Source organism: Struthio camelus, chromosome 2, assembly GCF_040807025.1.
Source record: "Struthio camelus isolate bStrCam1 chromosome 2, bStrCam1.hap1, whole genome shotgun sequence".
Classification (NCBI taxonomy): domain Eukaryota; kingdom Metazoa; phylum Chordata; class Aves; order Struthioniformes; family Struthionidae; genus Struthio; species Struthio camelus.
Genome location: NC_090943.1, coordinates 150,996,813 through 151,019,001, shown reverse-complemented (window position 1 = coordinate 151,019,001; position 22,189 = coordinate 150,996,813). Strand labels below are relative to the sequence as shown.

The 22,189-nt window shown below is 37.9% G+C and overlaps 1 protein-coding gene across 1 annotated transcript; it reads left to right on the top strand.

The window, feature by feature from the left end:
- The first annotated feature begins 4,106 nt into the window (after positions 1-4,106).
- DECR1 (2,4-dienoyl-CoA reductase 1) lies at positions 4,107-22,189 on the top strand. Its single transcript, XM_068933082.1, has 10 exons — positions 4,107-4,242; positions 6,497-6,699; positions 7,710-7,767; positions 7,910-7,996; positions 10,537-10,684; positions 14,161-14,260; positions 16,140-16,212; positions 18,416-18,562; positions 18,894-18,956; positions 19,054-22,189. Exons 1-10 carry the CDS (start codon positions 4,171-4,173, stop codon positions 19,111-19,113), a joined length of 1,011 nt encoding a protein of 336 aa, XP_068789183.1. The 5' UTR covers positions 4,107-4,170; the 3' UTR covers positions 19,114-22,189.

The window sequence follows — 22,189 nt, the reverse complement described above, 5'->3', positions numbered from 1 at the left end:
CATGTTACCGGCACAGATTTGCCACTTCTTTTAGCCCGTACTGTTCCTACGTGGAGCACGAGGGAACGTGCATGGAGAAAAAACCATGCGCGTTTGGTCTGTGGGTGCCAACATCAGTGTCTCACAGTAACTAGTGTTACACAGCTGAGAAGGAACCGGGTGCCAATCTCCAAACGTCCATAGTTGTATTTAGGCAGAAGGTGAAGAGGAAATTTCTTCCTGCTATGTAATCGGTTTGCTTTTGAACCAATGAGTGTTGCCAACTCTTTGCCCTTTAGCTTTGCAAAACAACAGATGCTTTTGGGGGTACGTTCACAGCTAAATCGTAACTCAGAAAACTAAGTTGAAATGGAATGAGAGAATTCAAGATAAAATATTTCTAACAGGAAAAGATTTATTTAAAACACATGGAAATATAAATATGAGATGTCTATCGAGAATGTTATTTCCATAAATTTAATCTCCACATGTAATGCTTTAAGTACTCTTTGTGTCATTAAATGCTCACTTACATACCTTTTTATATTTTCCCTCCTACACTTGGCTAAGATAAATGATCAAAGCCTCCTTAATCTATTTTGCATGAGTTTTCTTCATCTTTGTTTTTCAGTCCTTCCTAATTTTGCAATTTCTGTTTTGAGCTAGGGTGACCAGAAATTTACAGTGTATCCTAAATGAGGCTATTTCTCAGCTTGACATAACTGTACTTAGGTACTCTTTGTATTATTATTCATTATCATTATCCTATGTCTTATTTATTCTATGGGCTTGACTTTTCTGATCACAACTTCAGATTGACAAATCATCATCATAAGAAACTGTATGAATCCTGTAAACCATATGACAATGTTTATAATTTCCATTTCCCTGCATATATCAGATTTTATTTTATTTTCTGCTGTCATGTTTTCCCACTTGTTTACCTTCTAGGCTATTTCAAGTTTCTTGCAGTCTCTCTTATCCTGACTCACCTAAGTAACTGTGTCCTCCAATATTCATTGGTTCTCTACTGGTTCCTTTTTTTCAGATCATAAATAAACAATTCATCAGAGTCCCAAACTCAGTTTGCTCAGAAACTACCCATGCAGAATGAGGCTTTTCAGATATTTATACGGCATATAGGGTTAACTTGTATACAACTAGTGCAATAGTACCACAGTTTTGTAACCCCTGCAAAATAGTATCGAAACAGAATACTGAGGTAATCTATCATTAATATTTGGCCCGTAACAGAAACGTGTGTCTGCCTTACCTTCATATCCTATGGGTGCCTGCTTTCTCCTTGTTTGTGATAGTCTGTACCTGACAGGATTTTTTCTTAGTAGCATTTTTTGTCAAAGGTCTCTTGGCCTGTTTTTAAATTTTGTAATTGAGTGCTATGTTTTTCTTTAAATATGTAGTGGGCAGCAGAGACTGTGTAGGGATGCAAGTTTACAATGAAGACTCAGGTGTCCTGAGCCCTGTGAACGACACTTGGCCAAACCCTCAAAAGTCAAAATTACGTCTGAGACTTCTACATATTCGTTAGCTCTTAGACATTCCTGTAGCTGTTAGACATTCCTGTAAGAGATTATTGAGACATTATTACCTTTACAGAAGACTACTGCTAGACACTTTCAGATCATGTTTTTCTAGCTGTTACTGGGTTTAATTATTGTTTTCCCCTACAGATATTAGGTTATAAGGTTATAATTATATTAGGTTATTAGGTTATAATTATAAGACTGTAGTCTTATAATTTCTCAGGTTATCCTACAGGATGTTTTTAAATGCAGACATTTTCTTCTCTAAACCGTCTGATCTACTTTAATAGATCAGTTAATCCATTCTTAAACTCTTCCTAAATTCCCAGATGAGTATCATCTAAACAGAAGTAAGACTGGTAAAGCAGAGCAATAGCTTATTTAGATGAATTTCATTTTCTTTTAAAATGCAGAGAGTCTTCTTTCACTTATATTTTTATATCGTGACAGCTAGACCAACATTACTACTGTTATTTGAGACATCAAAGTTATATTCCATTTTTAAAAATGTGTCTGCTTCCTAGTCTTTTGAGACAACTTTCCCCTTATTACCAGAAAATAACAGGTCTGATATAGAAATTGTACCTTAGCAGTGAAAGTTACTGATAAGCACTTTCTGACATTATGTTTGGTCATATCCCCTTGTTCACTTTTACCAGGACAATACAACAATTTTTTCAGAGGTAGAAGTCAGGCATGTTTTTGTGTTTCTACACTAAAGATTTGCTTTTGTAATTTGTTTCCTCTTATTAGCTTCATTACAGTGAAGCTTCATAAATTGTGTAAGGTTTATTTTGTAGCATCTCTTGAACAACATTCACTCCCTTCCTTTACCTTTCCCTTTTTGTTCAGTGATTACATGTCTCCTGAGACTCAAGTGTGTTCTGATTTTGTTGAAATATTCCAATTCAAAACTTACGACGACTCTTTTAACACCTACCAGACATTTGAAAAATTACTATAATGATACTGTGGCAACTGCTACTTAAGTGTTTTGGTTCTATTCCTTCATCAGCTGCTGTATGGTATATAAGACTAGTAATAATCTATCTTGGTAAGTGCTGTAGAATTTACCAACAAACAAGAATATCAACACTTTTTTCTCTGAATGTTGAATGTTGAGTTGTTTGATCATTTTATTTATAGGAAGCTGAGGACTGAGCCTAATGATTTTAATTCTGATACTTCTGAACTTCCGCAGCATTATGTATTCAATTTCCCTTTAATTCAAAATTCGATAGTGTAGATGCACTGATATGTTTTGATACTGAGTTTTCTAACTGCGTAGATTCAGCTGTGTGGTCCTTTCTGCTCAAAACTTGCAACTTGCTAGAATCTGTAGATGCTTGTAGCAACCATGCTGCTCCTCCCCTTCCCCTCTTACTCTGTGCTTCTTCATAATTGGGTATGACTGCATACTTTTCGTTTTTGTCTAACTTAGGTAAGCGTCACAAAAAGGTGGAAACCATTCATTATCTTTGCAATTGGCCAGTCTATGTTCTCAACGGAGATAGGTAAATTCTTGTTATCTCAAAGTAATCCCCTGTAGATTAACATGGTTTAATGTTCATAAAATGCTCAGGCCTTTTCTGAGTTCCACTGACAGGGTTTAACTGGAAATGAAACAAAGGCGAATGTTGACCTTTCCACTAAACCTTGTTTCACAACAAAGTCAAAGGTGGTTGGTATATTCTGTAGAGCTGGCATGGATCCTGTTTTCTGCTATTGTCAGGGAGCGATTTGCAAATATGCTTCAAATAATCTCACCCCAAATCAGTTAAGCGTGTTACCAATCAGATTTGAGAATCCCAACTATCAGATTGTTTTGCCACAGCTTTTCTTTGTTAAACAAACACCTTTCTCCTCTGAAAACACTCACCAAGAAGTGGCAAGAGCGCCTGAGAGAGGCCTTGCTAGTGGCAGTGATCCCAGCTGGGAGACCGGTGAGGGGGGGGTGCTGGTGACCGCCCAACAGCTGACCTGCTCCTCCTCAGCCCGTGCACGTGTCCTGGGGCTGCGGGACAGACAAACTTTGCCACCTCGGCGCCGCCTGCGTGTCCGTGTCCTTAACGCTGAAGCGGCGTGTTCTCACGTGAACGTCCTTTTCCTTGACAGCGGGAAGGACGAACAGAGCTGCCTCCTTCCAAGGAGACCCTGCGGGAGCGCCGAGGACCGGAACGGCGGTGGGCCTCGCCGCAGGCGAGACTCAGGGCCCACCCCAGGCCACGAAACCGCCGGGCTCCCAGCATCAGAAGGGACTTAAGATTTAATTGCGAACCTTTTGTTCCGCTCCTGAGTACTGCGACTACACTGTACTGGCAGACAGGAGCGGGCAGTCTTTCTTACCGAGACGGCGGAAGAACCGGTACCTACCCGCTGCACAACGGCCGTGCAGGTGGCATGCTGGTTTTCATTTTAGTATAGCTCCCCCCCCCGCCCCCCCGGTTTTATTTATTTTTGCCAGGGTGTCGCAGCAGTCCTGGCGGCGGCGGCGGCCCGGGCCGGCCCGCTCTGCGACACCGCCGGCGCCCCGCCGCTTCCCCGGCTTCAGCGCCTTGAGCGGCAGCGGCGGGAGGCGGCCGCTAGGGGCGGCGCGGGCCCGGCCCCCGCCGGCGGGCACAGGCTGCTCCGCGGGCGCCCAGAGAACATGGCGGCGGCGAGGCTGGGGCGGGCGGCCCTGCGTGCCCGTGCGGCCGTCTGCTTCGCTGGCACGCGGCGGGTAAGGCGCTGCTGGGCGTCGCGGGGCTGGGGCAGGCGCCCTGCTGCCTTCGGAGGGCCCCGCGGCTCGCCGCTGCCCGCTCGGGCGGCGCCCAGGGCCGGGGTCCCGCCGCCCAGCCGGCAGCCGTGCCGAGCCGAGCCGTGCCGTGCCCCGGGGCTCACCTGCGGGCGGCGGGTGGTTGGAGGCCGTTTCTGGGGAGCTCGGCCTCCGCACGCCGCTTCTCGCAGGCGGGTTCTTGTGCGGCTCCTGTAGGGCTCCGGATGGGGCCTCCGGCAGTAATGTCATGATTCACTGCCATCCCCGGGGTGAGCGCTTTTCGTGTTTGGGTCCCACCCGCCCACGTTTCCCACCTTCTTTATATCTTTATTTAGGCCTGAGGTTTAATTTAAAACCTTGCCCTGGGATGCTAGCACGCCAGAGCGGTTAAATTGATCGAATCCTGTCAAGGAAGCGCCCTGTGCGAGCCGCTAACGCTAGGGCAGCCTTGCGAGGGGACTGCCGGATGAGACCAGCGCTGCCCGTTGCTGGTGTCGTCGTGGTTTATTGCTCTGAGTTCAGCCTCGCTGCGCGCTGCGGCCTGCTGCCTCGCCTCCCCGCCCAGCGCCGGGGGAAGGCTCCTGGCCCCGCTTCCCTAGCGCTGGGCAGGAGGCGCAGGCCGCCCCCCTCGCCAGCGCAGCCTCCGAGCCGGGAGGCTCTGGGAGCCCTGCCAAGGGCTGTCCCCTTGTGCCAAGGGGAGCCCGAATGCCACCTGGGTGCGTGGTCCCTGCCGGCAGGTGAAGTTCTCCAGAGGAAGCCCTTCTCTCCTGACGTACGCAAAGAGAGGTTAGATGAGTAGGGGACTAATAAGAAAGACCCCAAAGAGACCCTTTGTGGACCCTTTTTCTGGAGGCTCTACATATTTTGGTAGTCAGTAAAAATATGCAAATTTGATATTCATTGGAGGAAGCTTTTTTTTTTTTTTTAAATATTATACAGGTATTTGGTGGCAAGTCTGATCGGTAGATTATGTCATTTCAGCAAAATATTGTGATGTCCTTTAGACTCTCCATTTGAGCTGTCTGTATGTCTTAGAGCTCTTTTTTTTTGTTTGTTTTTGTAATACAAGAACTCATTGCAAATAGCTGAGGAGTCCACATTCCACAAAGAATGCCTGAAATACTTGTTTAATATAAGTGTTATAGTTCTGACTGGATTGTCTTGCTTTCAAGATAAATCTAACTTTAGTTTAAGCTTTAGTTTCTTAATTTTATTCTAGAGTGTGCCCACAACTCTTATTTGTTCTTAGTTTTTGCTTAATTATTTCATTGAAACATAAACTGTTGCACCAGAAGTGTAATTCCATGATTGTTTGGTCTTTTTGTTGCCTGTGTTACTTGCATGCAGGTGTATTATCACGTAGAAAGATTTGCATGCAGCTTGTCAGCTCGGCTTTAGGTGGTATAAACCTACATCTCTGTATGTTACAAGGTGTGGCATTTGTGATTATTCATCTACTACTGAAAACAATCTTTTAGTTTCTGTGTTGAAAACAGGATTTCATAAACAGAACAAAAACTTTTAAGGTTTGTGCTGTTTTGATATAACCTTTCTTCCTGATGTCAGTAGGAAACTGAGTATGGAATACTTGTGTGCTGTTATTAGCAACGCTGTACAAAAGAAGCAGTCTTTGTAAAGCTACACTAGAATTTCTATATTTAATGAGACACATCAAGAATCAAGTACAAATTAATATTAAAGAAAATAAACATAGTTATAGCCTGTATTCTTCTAATTTTGTGCACTTCACAAATAAAAGCATTGGATTTTTTCATACTTTGAAGTGTTTCCACAGCTTCTGGTTGATTTAACTTTTCTGTTCTGAATAATTTTTGAATTTCTGAGTTGTTACTTCAGTGCTACTGTCCCAAAGATAAGAATAACAGGAATGAGAATAACCTGAGAATAACCTAAGAATAACATTCAACATAACAAAAAATACCATTACAATATTTTTTCAGTAGTTCCTTAGCTGGAATGGAACAGTATAAAATAGCTCTGGTGCTTTACTAGTTTAGTATTTGTGTTAATTTGAAGGTCTCTGTGGTTTCGTGTAATGCGGTGTAGTTGGCTTTACATTTAGTTAATAATAATAGGAAAGCAGTTATGGTTGTTACTCAAACTTAGATTTTCTTATGACAGTGGAGGCATAGTGTCTTGTATATAGAAATGAGAACTGTATATACAAAAGAAAAACTTGCTCTTTTTGTTCTTGCAGTTTTTCAGCCGTGGGCCAAATGTGTTGCATCAAGAGAGCAGTGCACCGCAGGCTACATTCTTTTCACCTCTTCAAAAAGTGATGTTGCCACCGCATACATTTCAAGGGAAAGTGGCTTTTATAACTGGTGGAGGAACTGGGCTTGGCAAAGGGATGACAACAGCTCTCTCCAGTTTAGGTGCCACATGTGTTATAGCAAGCCGGTAAATACTAATGAACACATTTTAGAGCTTTAATTTAATGCTGAAGGCTGAATTGATCTATTTGTCCAGCTTTGAAGAAGAAAATAAGAAAACTTTATGAAGAAGTATAGAAAATAATTTCTTCTATTTATTTCAGTAAACTTTAAGTTATAATGTTACAATATAGTGTTATATTATAAATATAGAAAAACTGCTGGTATATCTACAAATATCTAACTCTAAAATCCCTGTTATGGTTAGGTCTGCTGTGTAGCCAGCAGTAGGAAGAAACAAACTAGAAAAATCTTACGTGAAAAGTGGTGGTAAAACAAACAACCCAAAAAGTCAAGACGTAAATTCCACAAAGGCATAAAATAGAACAAAAAATTGAAATGGACGTTATTAATCATTTTGAATTTATTACTGCAGATGATCCCTGTATGGTAAGTTTTAACTGCAAGAAATAATTGAAGCCATTCCTTTTAATTCTTAAGACTTTGGACAGCTATATTTTTCCCTTAATGGAGATAATTTTTCTAAAATTGTGTTGAGTAACATCACAGTAAAGAAAATCTGTCTAATTTTTAATTGAAATAAAAGCATGGTGATGTTTTTCCGGATAGTGATTTAGATATTTATTTAAAGTCTCAGTATGTATCTCCTTTTTAAAATGCTGGTAGAGTAGTAGCTAAAATTAAGTTCATGCATACATGCTTGCTTGCTTACTGCATTTGACTAGCATAAAATACTCTCATTGTTGTCACTTTTGAGTGGCTTTTCAGTAGCAGTAACCAGGAGAGAGGACTCAAGATTTGGGTAATTTTCTTTCAGAAAATTAGTAACTATGTATAAGTTTTATTTTAAAAGTAAGATTTCACTAAACTCAGCAATATGTGCATGCACACGCACAAATGACATCTTAAGTTTTAGCTCATATTTGTTCAGAAAAAAAGTCATATTTCAGATTGTATTGATTGGGATTGAAATTTATTTAATTGAAATCCAGTGATATGTTGTGTACTTGTTTCTAGGAATCTTGATGTTTTGAAAGGAACAGCAGAAGAAATTTCTTCTAAAACAGGGAATAAGGTAAACTTGGCGGAATTGTGAATATGTTTTATTTATTATAATTAAAGTATTGTTCAGTTTTTATGCATGTATATGCATCTGTGGGTTGTTTAATTTATGAACGTCTTGGAAGTCTTACGGCTATCTTTCCGTTATTGTATAGGTTTATCCAGTCCAGTGTAACGTGAAAGATCCAGTTTCCGTTAAGAATGCTGTTGCTGAACTAATCCAAGTGGCAGGACATCCTGATGTAAGTGTTCTAGTTAAAGGGAGGAACTTCAGTCTTCATTATTGAAAATACTCTGCATACTAGATATGAAGAAAACTAATATTGCAGAAAAGCAATGGTATCTAAAGACACACTAGCCAAAAAGTGGCAGTACTTCAAGATAAAGCTGACATTGGCAGTTGTACTGTCTGCTCTGTTCCCATAGTTACTTAAATACATAATGGCCAAATAGGCAGAACATTGTTGTGTTTATTTTAAGGACTAACAGCTTCTCTGTAAGCAATGGGTGTCACCGTTTGTTGTGATCTCTCAAACTTACAGCACAGTGTACTGTGTGAAACAAACTATTTTTAGGCTTTTTGCGTGAGCTTGATGTATTCATACCTTCCGGCTCGGAAGTTTGGTCTATACCATCCCTAGTGGTTGTTTTGGTTACTAGGCAAGAATGTGCTTAATTCCAAAGAATTTTAGTCTTAGCAGGTGTTAACAAGCAGTTGCTTATAAAACTGCAAGGATAGCAGAGCTTATTCTTTTTTGTCCTTGAGTATCTGGCGTCTGGAGTGTGTGGGGGTTTGGGTTTGGGTTTAGCCTAATGGTGCTGCTCCCAGCATACATCAGGAACGTTGGCACGTATGCCAACATACAGCATGAGCTATGTGTTAGGCCCAGAGCCTGAGCAGGAGTCGAGTGAATGGTCTCAGATGGGACAGCTATGATGGGATTCTTTGAATTAATTAAGTGAACAATCAGGAGCTAAGCATTTTTTAATAGTTGGGCACAAAACATAGAGCTGTTAACAGCCTGCACCCTAGGAAGGGTGGTGCATTGAAATCTAAGCGATGATAGGCACTAAATCCTGATTTTATAGTGATAGGAGCAACTTAGGTTCTGCTAGGAGATTAAAAACCATGACGAGGATATTAATGTTGATCTAAAGTATATGCAATGATACTTAAAACTGTTTGGCAGCTGCGTACTCTAGATGATTTGCATTCACCATATAGCTTCCTGTAGACATGAAGGAGAACTCTGAAATGTTACGTGTGGTGATTTTGAAGTGAAGAAAGTATATTTTATAGCTATGTGCTATAGCACTGCTGTAAAACTCGCTCATTGTCCTGATACATAGGCAATCAACATATTAACTCACAGTTATTCTGGATATTATGTTTTTTGGCCAAAGTACGTCATCGTCTCCGGGTTTTGCGTGTGTAGGGAGAGGGAGGAGATTTCTCACTCTCTGTTACATTTTCAGTATACTAGTAGTTTTTTGAATAAATGTTCCTCATGTCTTGTTCTTTACAGGCATTTCCTGTTTTTTTTTTTTTTTTAATTTCACATATATTGTGTATTTGAGAGACTGCAGAGTGAATTGAATATTCAGTTTTTCTATCTAGTTTTTCTCTTTTTAGTGACAGAGATGACAGGTATGTTTATGAATATTGCAAGTCTGGGTATCATTGCCACTGGGCCTATAAGGTGAGATCTCAAAATATGAAGTGAATGCCTTCTTCCTATTCCTTCCATCTTTGTTCTACCAGTTGTTATTCCCAGTTAGAAAGCGGTCATTCTTTTTTTTTTTGTATAGATTTCCTTGGCAATCATATTTATCTACATTCCTAAAAGATTATTTCACGCTGTTCTTAATTCACTAGGTTTATTACTGTATCTTTATCCCTGCTGTGTTTATTTAGCGATTCAAGTCATTTCCTCAGTATGTTGAGGTTCATGTGTGTTCTGTCTTTGAAATATCTAGTGTCCTTCAAACTACAGGGAGGTATTTAAATTGTATTTGCTAGCTGTATGTAGAATTTATGGCTGTTGTATCTTATTTGTGATTATATTCCTGCAATATATTCTGTGCTGCCTTTGTTATTGAAAGTTCTAATGTCTTAATTTAGCCAAGAAGTTCCTCAGGACAAAGACTTTGTTTGGTGTGTAGAGAGACGTGAATCTAAGTGACGTTCCCGAAGTAGTAATACACCGTTTTATTGCTTCAGCACCTCATGTTATTAATAAATACACAAGATCTGGCCACACTATTTTTGATTTAAAAACTGTTTTTGTGATACTTAGTCCCCCTAAAAGAATACATATAACTTGCTCGTCTGGAGGGCTAAGAAGGAGACGTATTGAAAGTACCCTCTCTCAAAGTACTGTTCGTGGAAAGGCAGCAAGACAGGTATACATCTGTTCAAAAAAGTTTTGTACTAGCCACTTGCAGTTCATTAAATCACAGTACTCTCTTTGGGACTACTGTTTGGACTTATTGGTATGCAGTAGTCAGCAAATTAGCCTTTTGTCATTGGGTTAACTGAACTTCTTTACGCTTTTATTTGTGTGCATCCATTGGCTGAAATACGGTATGTGACCTCAGAACTTGGAAGGAAGTAACTTTCCTGTTAGAATGTTGCTCTGATAGTATGGAAAATACTTAAGTACTAGAGTACTTAAGTACTAGAGCAATTAGTAAGTATTAGTAGCAGGAAGTACTAATGCTGAATAGTAGGCTTAAGAATTAATTTTAGTGTAACTTTCAGATTTTTCTTTGTGTATTTCAGGTTGTGATAAACAATGCAGCTGGAAACTTTGTTTCTCCTTCTGAACGACTCTCTGCTAATGCATGGAAAACAATAACTGATACTGTGCTTAACGGTACTGCCTTTGTAACTCTGGAAATTGGAAAGGAACTTATTAAAGTACAAAAAGGTATCTTAATTTAAGATAAACAGTAACTAAGCATTGCAACAGTCTTACTACAATCAATAGCACTCTTATTACTAGTTTTCCTTGCTATTATGTATGATAGACAATTTTGAGGGAAAAAAAAAATTTAACATTTTACATCTTTTCTAGAAAGAACTTCTTTTTGAGTAAAATCATACTTAACTGTAGTACAGTGATACTGATTGGTAATTGTTTTATTGCAGGATCGACCCTTAAAATTGTACCTAGAGACCGTGAGTTTGAATGTAAGAATTTGATTGCACAATTTGTACTACTTGTAAAATATCTACAGAATTTAAAGAATAAGAGTTTGTTTAAAATGTATGCTATTATTTCTGTTCTGTTTTCTGTTCTGTATCTGTGTTGCTTTCATTAAGCAACTGAACATGTAGCGTTGTTTTAAATGAACTCTGACTCAGGAAATCGCTTTGAATTTCCATACTAGACTTAAATAAATAAATAAAAATCGCAGCTGTAGTTTTGACTAAGAGCACTGGAGAATATTATCTTTGAGGTAATTTGAAAAATAAATTCAAAATTGAAATTGGTATTAGGTTTTACTTACATTTTGAACATTCTTCCTGAATATAAATTCTAATTCTAGACTAAGTGTTTAATCCAATATTTTGCCTTTACCGTAAAAATATGGTAGTTCTTTGATATTCTAGCTGACCAAAGAATTATATATACCCATGTGTATGTGTGTGTATACACACTCACTCATCCACATACACACACAGAATTACATAGACCCAGATTATTCTGTTTAGGGGAGGAATAGTGTATGCCTTTGTATGTTATGTCACATATTGCATACAAACAACTACTTTTTTCTGCTTTGTCTTCTAGTTATAAATTGAAAAATATTGAGCTTTCTTGTTTTTTGACCCGAGTGCTATCTTCTCAAGTAGCATTTAAAGCAGTGAGGTATGTTTTGATGTTCCATGTGGCCTCACTTTTCATGCCTGTTTTCTAGGTCCAGCGCAGTGTAGAAACTTATTCTTTTGTATTTTTACTATATTTCTCTTAACAACTGAATTGTTCCTCACTTCTTATGCTTGTTTTATAGGTACAGCCACTGTGTTAAAATAATCCTTTTGTATTTGCACTGTATTTTGTTAACTGGTGAATTAGTTGAGTTTCATCAAAACTTGCCTCCAAAAAAAACTCCATGTTTCATACTGGGGTTTGCACAATATTAATGATAACAACATAAAGTTAATGTTGTATATAGATTTCTGCAAGTCTGCAACAGTTTTGGTTGGCTGACAAGATATTTCCCAAATACATTAGCAGCACATACAAGTATAATTTCCAACATTGTAGTGCCAGTTTCTCCACATTAAAATCCGTATGCCCCACTCTATCTCACTCTGTCATTATAGCAAACTATTGCAATAGTTTGCTGTATGGCCTTGCATATGCCGGCATTGTCTCCTATAGTAAAGAGAAGTCTAGCTTTGAGGTGTCTGTCTTTGCTGCTGCTGAATGAGAGCTACTCTTCTTGTCTCTGGCTTCAAGTTCTGCAAAATCCTGTCTCAGTCATTTACCTTCATTTTGTCTGTCTTCCTTTCTCTTCTAAGCTTCCAAAACACATGAATTTCTCTTGCTCTTACCTGTATGTCTTCTTTCCAGGGGATTCTGTATGCAAGACTTTGTATATAAGGCTGTCTTTAAGGCCTATTTTGCGAGTAAATCAGGTGTCACCTGCTTGATCTCTCGTTCTCCACCTTCATTTTCTCTTGCTTGCTTGTCCTTTTCCTTTGGGCAGCAAGCCCTTAGTTTCAGAAACTGTGGAAAGTGTCACTTTTGTTATAGATGCTACCCAATGCAGGTTTAATCTATCAGGATGCTATACATTTGACAGCCACTAAAACACTAGCACAAACTTTATATCGCCAGTGTGAGCTACATTAAACCTATTTTAGTAAGTAGCATAAATGTTCTGCTTTTAGACTAAATTCTTAGCGGCAGGAACTTGTCTTACGGCAAATACCTAGTTACAGTATGGTTCCAGTTTCTATTAATGTGCTTAAAGGGGGTTATATTACCAGTTACGAATTGCAGTCTGCTAGTACTTTACGTTATTTATTTATGCATTGAAGTTTTAAAAAGTGAGAGGTTAATCGTTAGATAGTGTCCTTCTAACAGATATAATGTTTAGAAATAAAAATTTTACATGACCTGAAATGTGTCTTATGACTCTGACCTTATGTAAATGTGTCAGTCATTCTGCTTTCTGTATTGAGTTCACCTCTCTTTATTTAACCTGTATTTTAAAAATTATCTCTTTTAATCTACAAAATATTCCTAGTTAACAATCAAATCTAGATAACCTCAAATTTAGTTTGTGGTTTTTGTTGGTGTTAATTTTTTCCATTCAAAGTCTCTTACTGGAGCCTCCTTTTCTTTAAATAGTGTCCATTGTTTCATGGTGTCTGCAGGCATATCTGTTAGTTCTTGTTTATGGTTCTCTTTAGGTTCTCTTGTGTAACTTAACCGTAAATCTTTAACTGAGTCTCGTGTGACTTCATTGTCACATACGTTCTATTGGTAAAGCACATAGTTTTAGAGATATCCCTTAGGTAATTATTCCAATTAATTTATTTTTAAAATATAGTAACTGGAACAGTTATTTTGGTTTCTGTGGTGCAAGTAAGTGGTGAACTGCCCTCCCTTCTTCCCCATTTCCTAGTTACAGTAAGTGCATGCTAATAATTGATCAAACAGAATTTGCAGGCTTCTGTAAAAGAGTAGTTACGTTTTTCGTTCTGTTCCGTAATGTTTTAGTTAAATCGGTGATACAACCTTTTTCTAGTAAATTATATTTTATCTTTAGAGAGAAGTTTGCTATGATAATAGTAGGAAAAAGGTTTTTTTTAAAAGTTATTCAAATTAACGTTGTCATATATTCTACTGCAGAAAAAGCAGAGAATTCCCAGAGCATATTTTTTCTGCAGTACAGTGAACTTTAAGGTAACTTCAAACCTAAGCTCTGTAATTTTCAGATTATGCCATACTTAACTTTTCATACTGATATTTTTAGTCTTTCTGGCCAGGAATTGATGAAATTGGGGGCAAAATACCTGGTTAGTAACCAGTAGGCTGAGGTAGCTTTTGAAAAGACATTGTAAGGTCTTAGGCACTTCTGCTATGTGGATTGATTGTGTTCATTGTCGGTGAAATCTCTGGGTTCAGATTGTACGAGGTATTTTGGAGCCTAACGAACACCTATTTTAATTGATGGAAAAGGGGGAATAGAAAGGAAAAGGCTTAATAGACAAACTTCCAAGAGTAGATGTTCAAAAAATCTTTTTGAAACCCAGAGTGGTTTCCCTGACACTTAAGCTGCAGATTTCTGTACTGCTGAGGTTGCTCTTTTCACTTTGAATTCAGAGTTTGAACTTTGTATGCGGTTTTTGTTTATCTACTCATTGTAATGTTTTTGCAACTTCCAGGAGCAGCGTTCCTGGCTATTACGACAATTTATGCAGAGAGTGGTTCAGGATTTGTGGTGCCAAGTGCTTCTGCCAAAGCTGGTGTAGAAGCAATGAGCAAGTGAGTAAGAGAGCAAAAACACCTTTTGTTCTTCACATCCTTCAGATGCAGTAACTGGTATATAAAAGTGCACCTAGCTGGTATACTTCACCTCGTTCCACTCTATCGTAAGAAAACCTTCCTGCCTTTGGTATCCAGGCAAGGAAGTAGTATGCTGACAGCTTCTTAAAGAAGGAAGTATTAAATGTCATTATTGTGATGATTTTTATCAGAGTGAATTTGTGAGCGTATGCATGTGTAGACACACACATAATTATTAGGAATTATTAGGAATTCTGCTTCTTAGGTGTTTCACCTGAGCCTTCTCAGTAACCTTTTAACGCTGGCAGTACTTTGGAATGGAACAGTTAGCCGAAAGTGTTGGACCTGACCATTCCTATGGTTAGAAGAGGAAAGTGATGGTGGAGTAGCATTTCTTTGATACAAGTCTTTTCATTTACAAAGACTGTAGAAAGTTCTGAATTCCTAGGTGCAACAGAAGTTGGAAAATAATTTATTACTTGGGTGTGTTTTTTTTTTTGTGTTGTTTCCTACTCCCATCCCCTTTAGCCACACTTTCCACTAATTGAACAATTATGTCACTTCACTGTGTCTCCCAGTGGCAACAATCAGTTGGGAAAGAGCTTGTTCCTAGCTGCCTGCTTCTGCCCCTTCTCCTGCATGGGCTGTGGCACTTATCAGACTGCAGTGAGCCTGTTAAACTTGCTAATTCACTGTTAAACAAACTCGATGAGAAAAGTGAAATTTTTCCTTCTGGTTAATGAGTGGGATACATTTTTCAGAAAAATCCCATGACTGTCAGAGCCAGTGCAGGAGAATAAGTTAAACTGCAAAGTTGTTGTGTGGAAGGATAAGGACAAATCAGTGGAAGTACTTCTTTTGGCAGTAGCGGGCTATGGAATTTCAATTACAGAGTTACCACAGTCATTCTGTTGTTTTTTTTATTTCTTTGTGTTTTTTTCCCCCATCCCCCCTCTAGCTCTCATAGGCAAACCAGCACTTGCAAACAGTAATCAGGAGAACTGTTAAAAGTTCATAGTGCCTTTCACTTGCTTAAAAGGTGTGCTTATATTTCAGCAGAGTTTGCTATTAGTTCACCTATCTAGTTTCGTAAAGAAATATTTCATATCACTATCTTAAATCAAGGTCTGCATTTATACTTACATAGCATGTAACAGATATTCATGTTATTCAGCACGTGGAAAGACTTCTATCATTATTAACTGTATTGCAGTCTGTGATAACAAATAGTCCCTCCTCTGCACTTTAGCCAAAACAGTTGAATAGTTCTGCAGCCTTTTAGTAGGTAGAATTCCTTATCCAGAAAAAAATAAAGAAAAAAATGATTCATAATTTGTTTTATAGAGCTGAGTGTGACTTAAGTGTGTACCTTTCAAAGACTTTATGACCCGGCTTATTAATTCTCTGTAACAGATGATTTATATAAAGTAGTGCTTATTCAAAGAAAGTGTTGCCATAAAGCAAAACTGTCCGCTTGTCCCAATGGGTAGAGCATTTTCGGGAACTGTGCTAAATTTGTCATACTCGTAGGATGATTTAAGTACAAGAGGAAAGGTAGGGGCCTAACTGCAAGGAGTTTGGGTGCCCAAATCACCTCTATGCTATGTGGGGAGAAAGAATCACTCCTTCAGTTTGCTGTTATTTATGATGCACGTATTAAATCAGAATTCCTCAGTTTGTGAATGTGACTTTTTTTCTCAAATGTTTTTGTTAAGAACATCAAAACAATATTAAGTGAAAACACGTGATTCAGGGATCAAATTTTAGTATTTGATTCAGTTTTGCTTATATTTTTGGTTGAATAGCATTATGAAATACTGTGTTAAAATGTTGATGTGTTTTGTTAATGAATTTTTAGGTCTCTTGCAGCTGAATGGGGTAAATATGGCATGAGATTCAATGTGATTCAACCAGGTCCGATAAAAACAAAGGTACATACTAGCATGGAGTGAAACACAACCTTGGATGTGCTTTGTGTAGTACAGAGTTGCTTTTAAGAAGGTCTAACCTTTTCTATAACCTTTAAATTGAAATAATATTTCCTTGGAAGTCCAAAACTATGCTGTAATATTGAACGTTACTTCCCAATACTTCATTTGTAAAATGCTGTAAAATAGGATTTCTCAAACTTTTGAAACCTGCCAGTGCCCCTTCTGCCACACTAATATAAATAAAACTCTCATCTGTCTTTAATCATACTGTTGCTTAAAAACATCCAACTTGACAGTTCGTCAAGTGAAGTGAATTCTTAATGCTTGGTGCAGTACAACTGCCTATTTCTGTCTGAGCTCCTAAGCTATAAACGCTTCATTAACTGCAAAATTTCACGGTCTTTTGTAGGTATATGACGACACAGTCTTATGAGTTTTGTTGAAAATCACAAAACTAGAAAGAGGAAAAAATAAGGTAGTGAGGAAATGTAAAGCTTAGGTATGAATGAAAAGGATTGAAGGGTTTGAAGGAGGTCATCTGGACCAGCTGGTATAGGAAGAAAAAAAAAACTAAGCAGCACTGCAAGAAGAGAGAGGAGGAACTGTTTCACAGTGAGTCTAAATATGAAAGTTAGAAGCAGTAACAACTAATAGTGATATTATTACTACCTCTAAAAAGGTTTCACAGTTACTTAGTTTTACTGTAGTGGTTTCTGGGGGTGCTGCTACTTTTAAAAATTTTTTTCTCTTTTCAGTCTTAGATGCTACACTGGATAACTGGGATTTTATTTTATTTTATTTTTTCTAACTGAAAAGAAAGATAAGTTACTATCAGCACGATTGTAAGGGCATTGAAACAACCTTACAAGATCAGACCAAAAATCCTCCAGGCCTTGTATGCAGGGAATTCTTAGACAAGAGGTTAGTTAAGAAAAAAACATGTGATGATACTTCCTCGTTATTTTTACAGCCTCTGATAATCTATGGCATAGAGATTTTGATATAGTTGATACCTTTTCATAGTGTAATTATCTCGGTGGTTTTCCCCGCCATTTTTTGTCCTGTTTTTTTTTTAATCCATGTAGACTTTTAGCATCTACTGTGTCATGTGGCAAGGCCACTTTTGAGTTATAGACTCTCGTAATAATTTTTGGACAGTTAACCTGCTTTAAATGTCAGTATTGCTACCTCCCACAGTTGTTTTAGATGTAAACTAATGGAGTATATCACACCTGGGATAATGTATATTCTCAATAAAGTAGCAGACTTTACTGCATTTATTACACTCTTCTGAATTAAAGTTTCTCTGAAACTGTAAAACTTGAGACCCGCTTTATATAAAGCAGGTCTCATCAGAAAATTGAGGCATTCTGCTGTGAGGTATACCCCTGTCTTTGCAAAGCACTGTTGTAAGGCATGATAGGAAAAGAAAGAAGAATACAAATGCAATACTGTTAAGCTTGTAAACTGGCATTTAAAAAAATATTGTTATAGAATACTTAAATGGCATGTGTAGAGCCATAAATTACAGTGTGCATAACTGTCATAACTGTCATAACTTAACATAAAAGTGATAACATGCTTCTGACTTTGCCTAATCAAGATGTTTCTTTGTGGAGGAGCCAGAAGGAACAACAAAAACCTTTTCTATTTTCCATGACATTCTAAGCTGTTCAGATATTAAAATTCACAGTGTCTTCATTTAGTTCTAGCTGTTGTTTCAATTTAAGTGAAACTTAAGGTTTTTGGCTTTTCAGTTTTCCTTATTCTGTGTCATGTATAATTTATTCTTGGCACTTTCCCCCTTCCTCTCCCCACCTAGCCTCTTTGTTCCTGTCCCCTGTCTGTGCAGTAGTTTTAAGGCTCGCTTATTTTCCTCAGATGCTCGTCAAGTGTTCGTCAGGTATTTCGGAAAGAAAGATTACTAGAATCCCTTTTCTTTTCATGGGTGGTTGATGAGTGACTAGGCCAAGCAAGTGTTGTTCCAGTTTATCACCCTCAGTGAACACATAGCAGTGCAACAGGAATAAATTGCCTTTTTGTTTCCTACTTTCTTCTTTTTTCCTTCTACTGACAAAGATGATGTAGTGCAGTTTATCCCCAAATGTTAGCTTCCAGATCAGATCATCCATACTAAGGAATCTTTGCCTGACTTTAATTTCTGATACAACAATTTTTTTCAAATATTTCTCTTGATTCTCAGGGTGCTTTTAGCCGTATTGACCCCACAGGCACATTTGAGAAGAGATTAGTTGAGAGGATTCCCTGTGGCCGTCTGGGAACTGTAGAAGAAATTGCAAATCTTAGTATCTATTTCTGCAGTGACTATGCAAGCTGGGTTAATGGAGCAGTAAGTTTTAATTGTTCTTGTTTATACGATCAACCTTTATGAGGGTTTGAGTTTTGCTGGCATTCTTTTAAAGTCTTAGTTATAATATGGCATTTGAGAAATTAAGCAAAACAAACTATCAATTGAAATTCCTTACAATCATGATTAACATTTTGATTGTATTTTATGGTAGTTAGTAGCTTTGAAAAAACTTTTAAAAATGACTGAATTCATTTTTTTTGAGTTTTTTTTATCTGAATCAATAAATTACTTCTGTAGTTCAGAACAAGGGAATGCTAGCAAATGTCTAAGGAAAAACTACTGTTAAATACACTGTTTGTGTTTTGTCTAGGTTATTAGAATGGATGGCGGTGAATTTGTTTCTATGGCAGGAGAATTCAATGACTTGAGGAAGGTAGTAAACTTCTAACCTACTCTTTGACATTCAGACAAATACTTGGATGTCTAATTATTATATGGAATTCTAATAAAATGCTCTTGTCTTTTATTAGGTTACCAAAGAGCAGTGGGATGTGATGGAAGCAATGATCAGGAAAACAAAGGGCTCGTAAAGTACCTATCTTACTGTATTCCTAGTGATGTTTTCAGAAATGAACCACTGAACTCACGAATGTTTAGAAACAGCCTACTAAGGAATAGCCTTCCAAACATTTTATATGCTGATTTCAGTGAAGTATTCTGAAATTGTGATAATTTGAATACAGCATGTGTATCTTTTCTAAAATATCTGTTACCAAAAGCAAATGACGGATGTTTATTAAAATTTCACTCTTCTCTGGATAATGGCTTACATAGCCATGCTGTGATCTATGGTTAGTTTACTTTTTAATATTTCAGAAGATTTTTTTGGCCGTGCAGATACATGCAAGTATTTTTTTTAATATCGTAATTTCAATAACATTTCTAGAACATCGTACCTGAACATAACTTAATCTAAGAAAAGCTAAAAGAGTAGGTTCTGATATTTGCAGTTCAGTTATAATCCCTAAATTTGCAAGTAACTTTCAGGTTGTCAACAGAACTGTATTTAGTGAGATAGAATGTAAGCTCTAATGCAGTATTTTTCACATACAAAGTTTAGAGATATAGAAGCATCTCAGTCTCAGCTTTTACTGACATTTTCAGTCTGTTAATTATCTTCTGTTGAACTTTAAAAATGGTATCTAGAGACAAAGCTTGCCTTACTGAGTAGATCTTTCTTCATCATAGATTAAGTTAAAGTTCTGGAAAGTGAGAAACTAAAACCTAATTTACTATTAATGTGTATGTGACTAGGAGAGTGTCTGCATAAGAAAGGCTTACTTAGAGTAGTAAGGGACGTTTGTAATTTGGGATGGAAAGCATTGAAAACTCACTAGCAGAGGTCTGTGGAAGCCTGGGTTCCATTAGCATTCACAGGTCGGTACTAAAGAAGCTCTAAAGTGGCATTACTTCTGAGTCTACTAAGTTCATTCTTCCCAAGTAAAATGGGTCAACCTAGTTATAAGCAGATCACTTTAAAAAAATGCATGTTTATTGTTGTCCCTCTTTTGGGATTATTAGATTTTCCAGATTCGTGGGGGCTGCCTGTTGTTCCTCTCTTCAATCAGCAGATGGAATTCTCCAAAGAGATTTAGCTCTGGCCTTTACAATCTGAAATCCATGCCATTTTTTTCAAATTCTATTTTATCCCAAACTCTATCCATCCATGCATGCAGCCTGTGTCCATGCTTGTATGTGCTTTCAGATTGATACACAGCGATTTAAAAATTAGGAATATAAAAGCGGTTCAAAGGTGTCGTCTTTCAACTGATGGCAATTGTTTAGTCCCTGTACTCACACTTCAAGCTGTACTAACATACACCAGCATCTGACTTTGAAATCACTTGATGGCCTTAGCGCAATGTTGAAGTAAGCTAACGTTCTGCTGAAAGGATGGACTATATCAGCATAAGTTTGATAGAACATTGTTTCCAGAGTATCTTTCTCTGCATGTTTATTATCTGTAACAAAGTGAATTATTAACTGTAAATTGATAAGAAAACATTTTTAAAGCATACGTTATTCAGTGACAGAACCAAAAAGCCCATTTTAAATTGTAATGGTCATTTATAATAACGTTTCTATCCTCCCTATGCCAGTGACTTTCATTTCAGGCTAAAGAAGTCAGTGCTTACTTTTGGATCCAGAAAATTCTGTGTTGCCAAGATGTACACAATGTGTTGATGCAGGTTTTAAAAATGGCGTATAAGGAGTTACATGTTACTGGATTGTTTATAAAATATTTCCTGATACGTAATTAAGTGAAAAAACTTAGCTCTGCTCTAACCTTACACTACTGCAGGAGTAGAGAGTGTAGTCAGTCTTTGACTCATTTCCTTCCATTAAAGAAGATGTTAGATCTGTTAGAGACAGGAAAGGAGAGGAACATTGCTATGAAGAGGTGAATCTTGGACATCTCAAGTTTGTTTTACCTAAACACAGTTTATTTGTTACTAGAGAAGCATCGCTTGACATGTGAGCCTCAAGAAAATGACACTAAAAGTACCTTTAGAGTGACTACCTGGCCCAGGCAGTGTCTAGCGTGACTGTTCTTAGGTGCCCAGGAGGAAGAGTCTGTCCAGGCAGCAAAGTCCAGAAAGAGGCATAAAATCCCCCTAAATCCTGAGAGATGCCTAATCTATGAACCTCCTCAGCAGTCATGTATTGCACATACTCATCACATTTCTGTCATAGAGCATAGAGATCACAGCCACTTTATTTAGTATCTCCATTTGACACACTGTCACCATGTATTTACATACTGGCACCATATATTTCCCTTGGGACTACTACATCCCTAACCCTACCTCAAGCTGCCCATCAGCCAGATTATAAAAAGGAGTGGGAAACGAGTATTGCTGTGCAGCATGAGAATTTTATGGAGCTGAGGATGGAGAGGCAGGAAAGTGAAGGAATGGATTAGAAAAGATGATGATATACCCTGGAGATCATGAAGAGAGCCAGTGGGGTTGCAGAGTCAGTTTAATTTCTGTGGATGCTAAGGAAAACTTTTCTGGAATCCAAATCTTTTCTGAAATGACACTTGCACGACCTGTCAGTCAAAGGCATTACCGCTCCCGTGAGCTCAGTCTGAAGATAGTGTTGCAAAGGACTATTCCTTGTCTGTTTTCCAGTGAAAAGTGTATGTCTGCTTGATTACATCTTGAAATTACCCTTGTTGTTTCAGTTGCTGATTTACTGTCTCTGGACCTGTTATAATCAGCTGTATTTAATCTGTGCTGTAAAAGTGCTGCTGTATCATAGCAGAGGTTTATAAACAATTTATGAAAATCATTTGAGGTTGCTAATGAAAAGAGATTGATTGTATTATCTCTTTACTGTGATATAAGAACTGCAGTCAGTCTTTGGCTCCTTACTTCTGGGAATTTCCTTCTCTTAAACAATTCAGTTATTGTCAATAATATTATTTACCAAACTGAGAATCTGCTTTACAAGCACAAGAAAACACTATATGAGACATCTATAGGTTCCTGTCTGCCTGTACTGGTTTCCAAGTTCATTGGCACATGAATGCCTGTTTTTCTTTACTTTTTTCCACATGCTGATAGTACTCACATGAATAAAATACACTGAAATGCAAGGAAA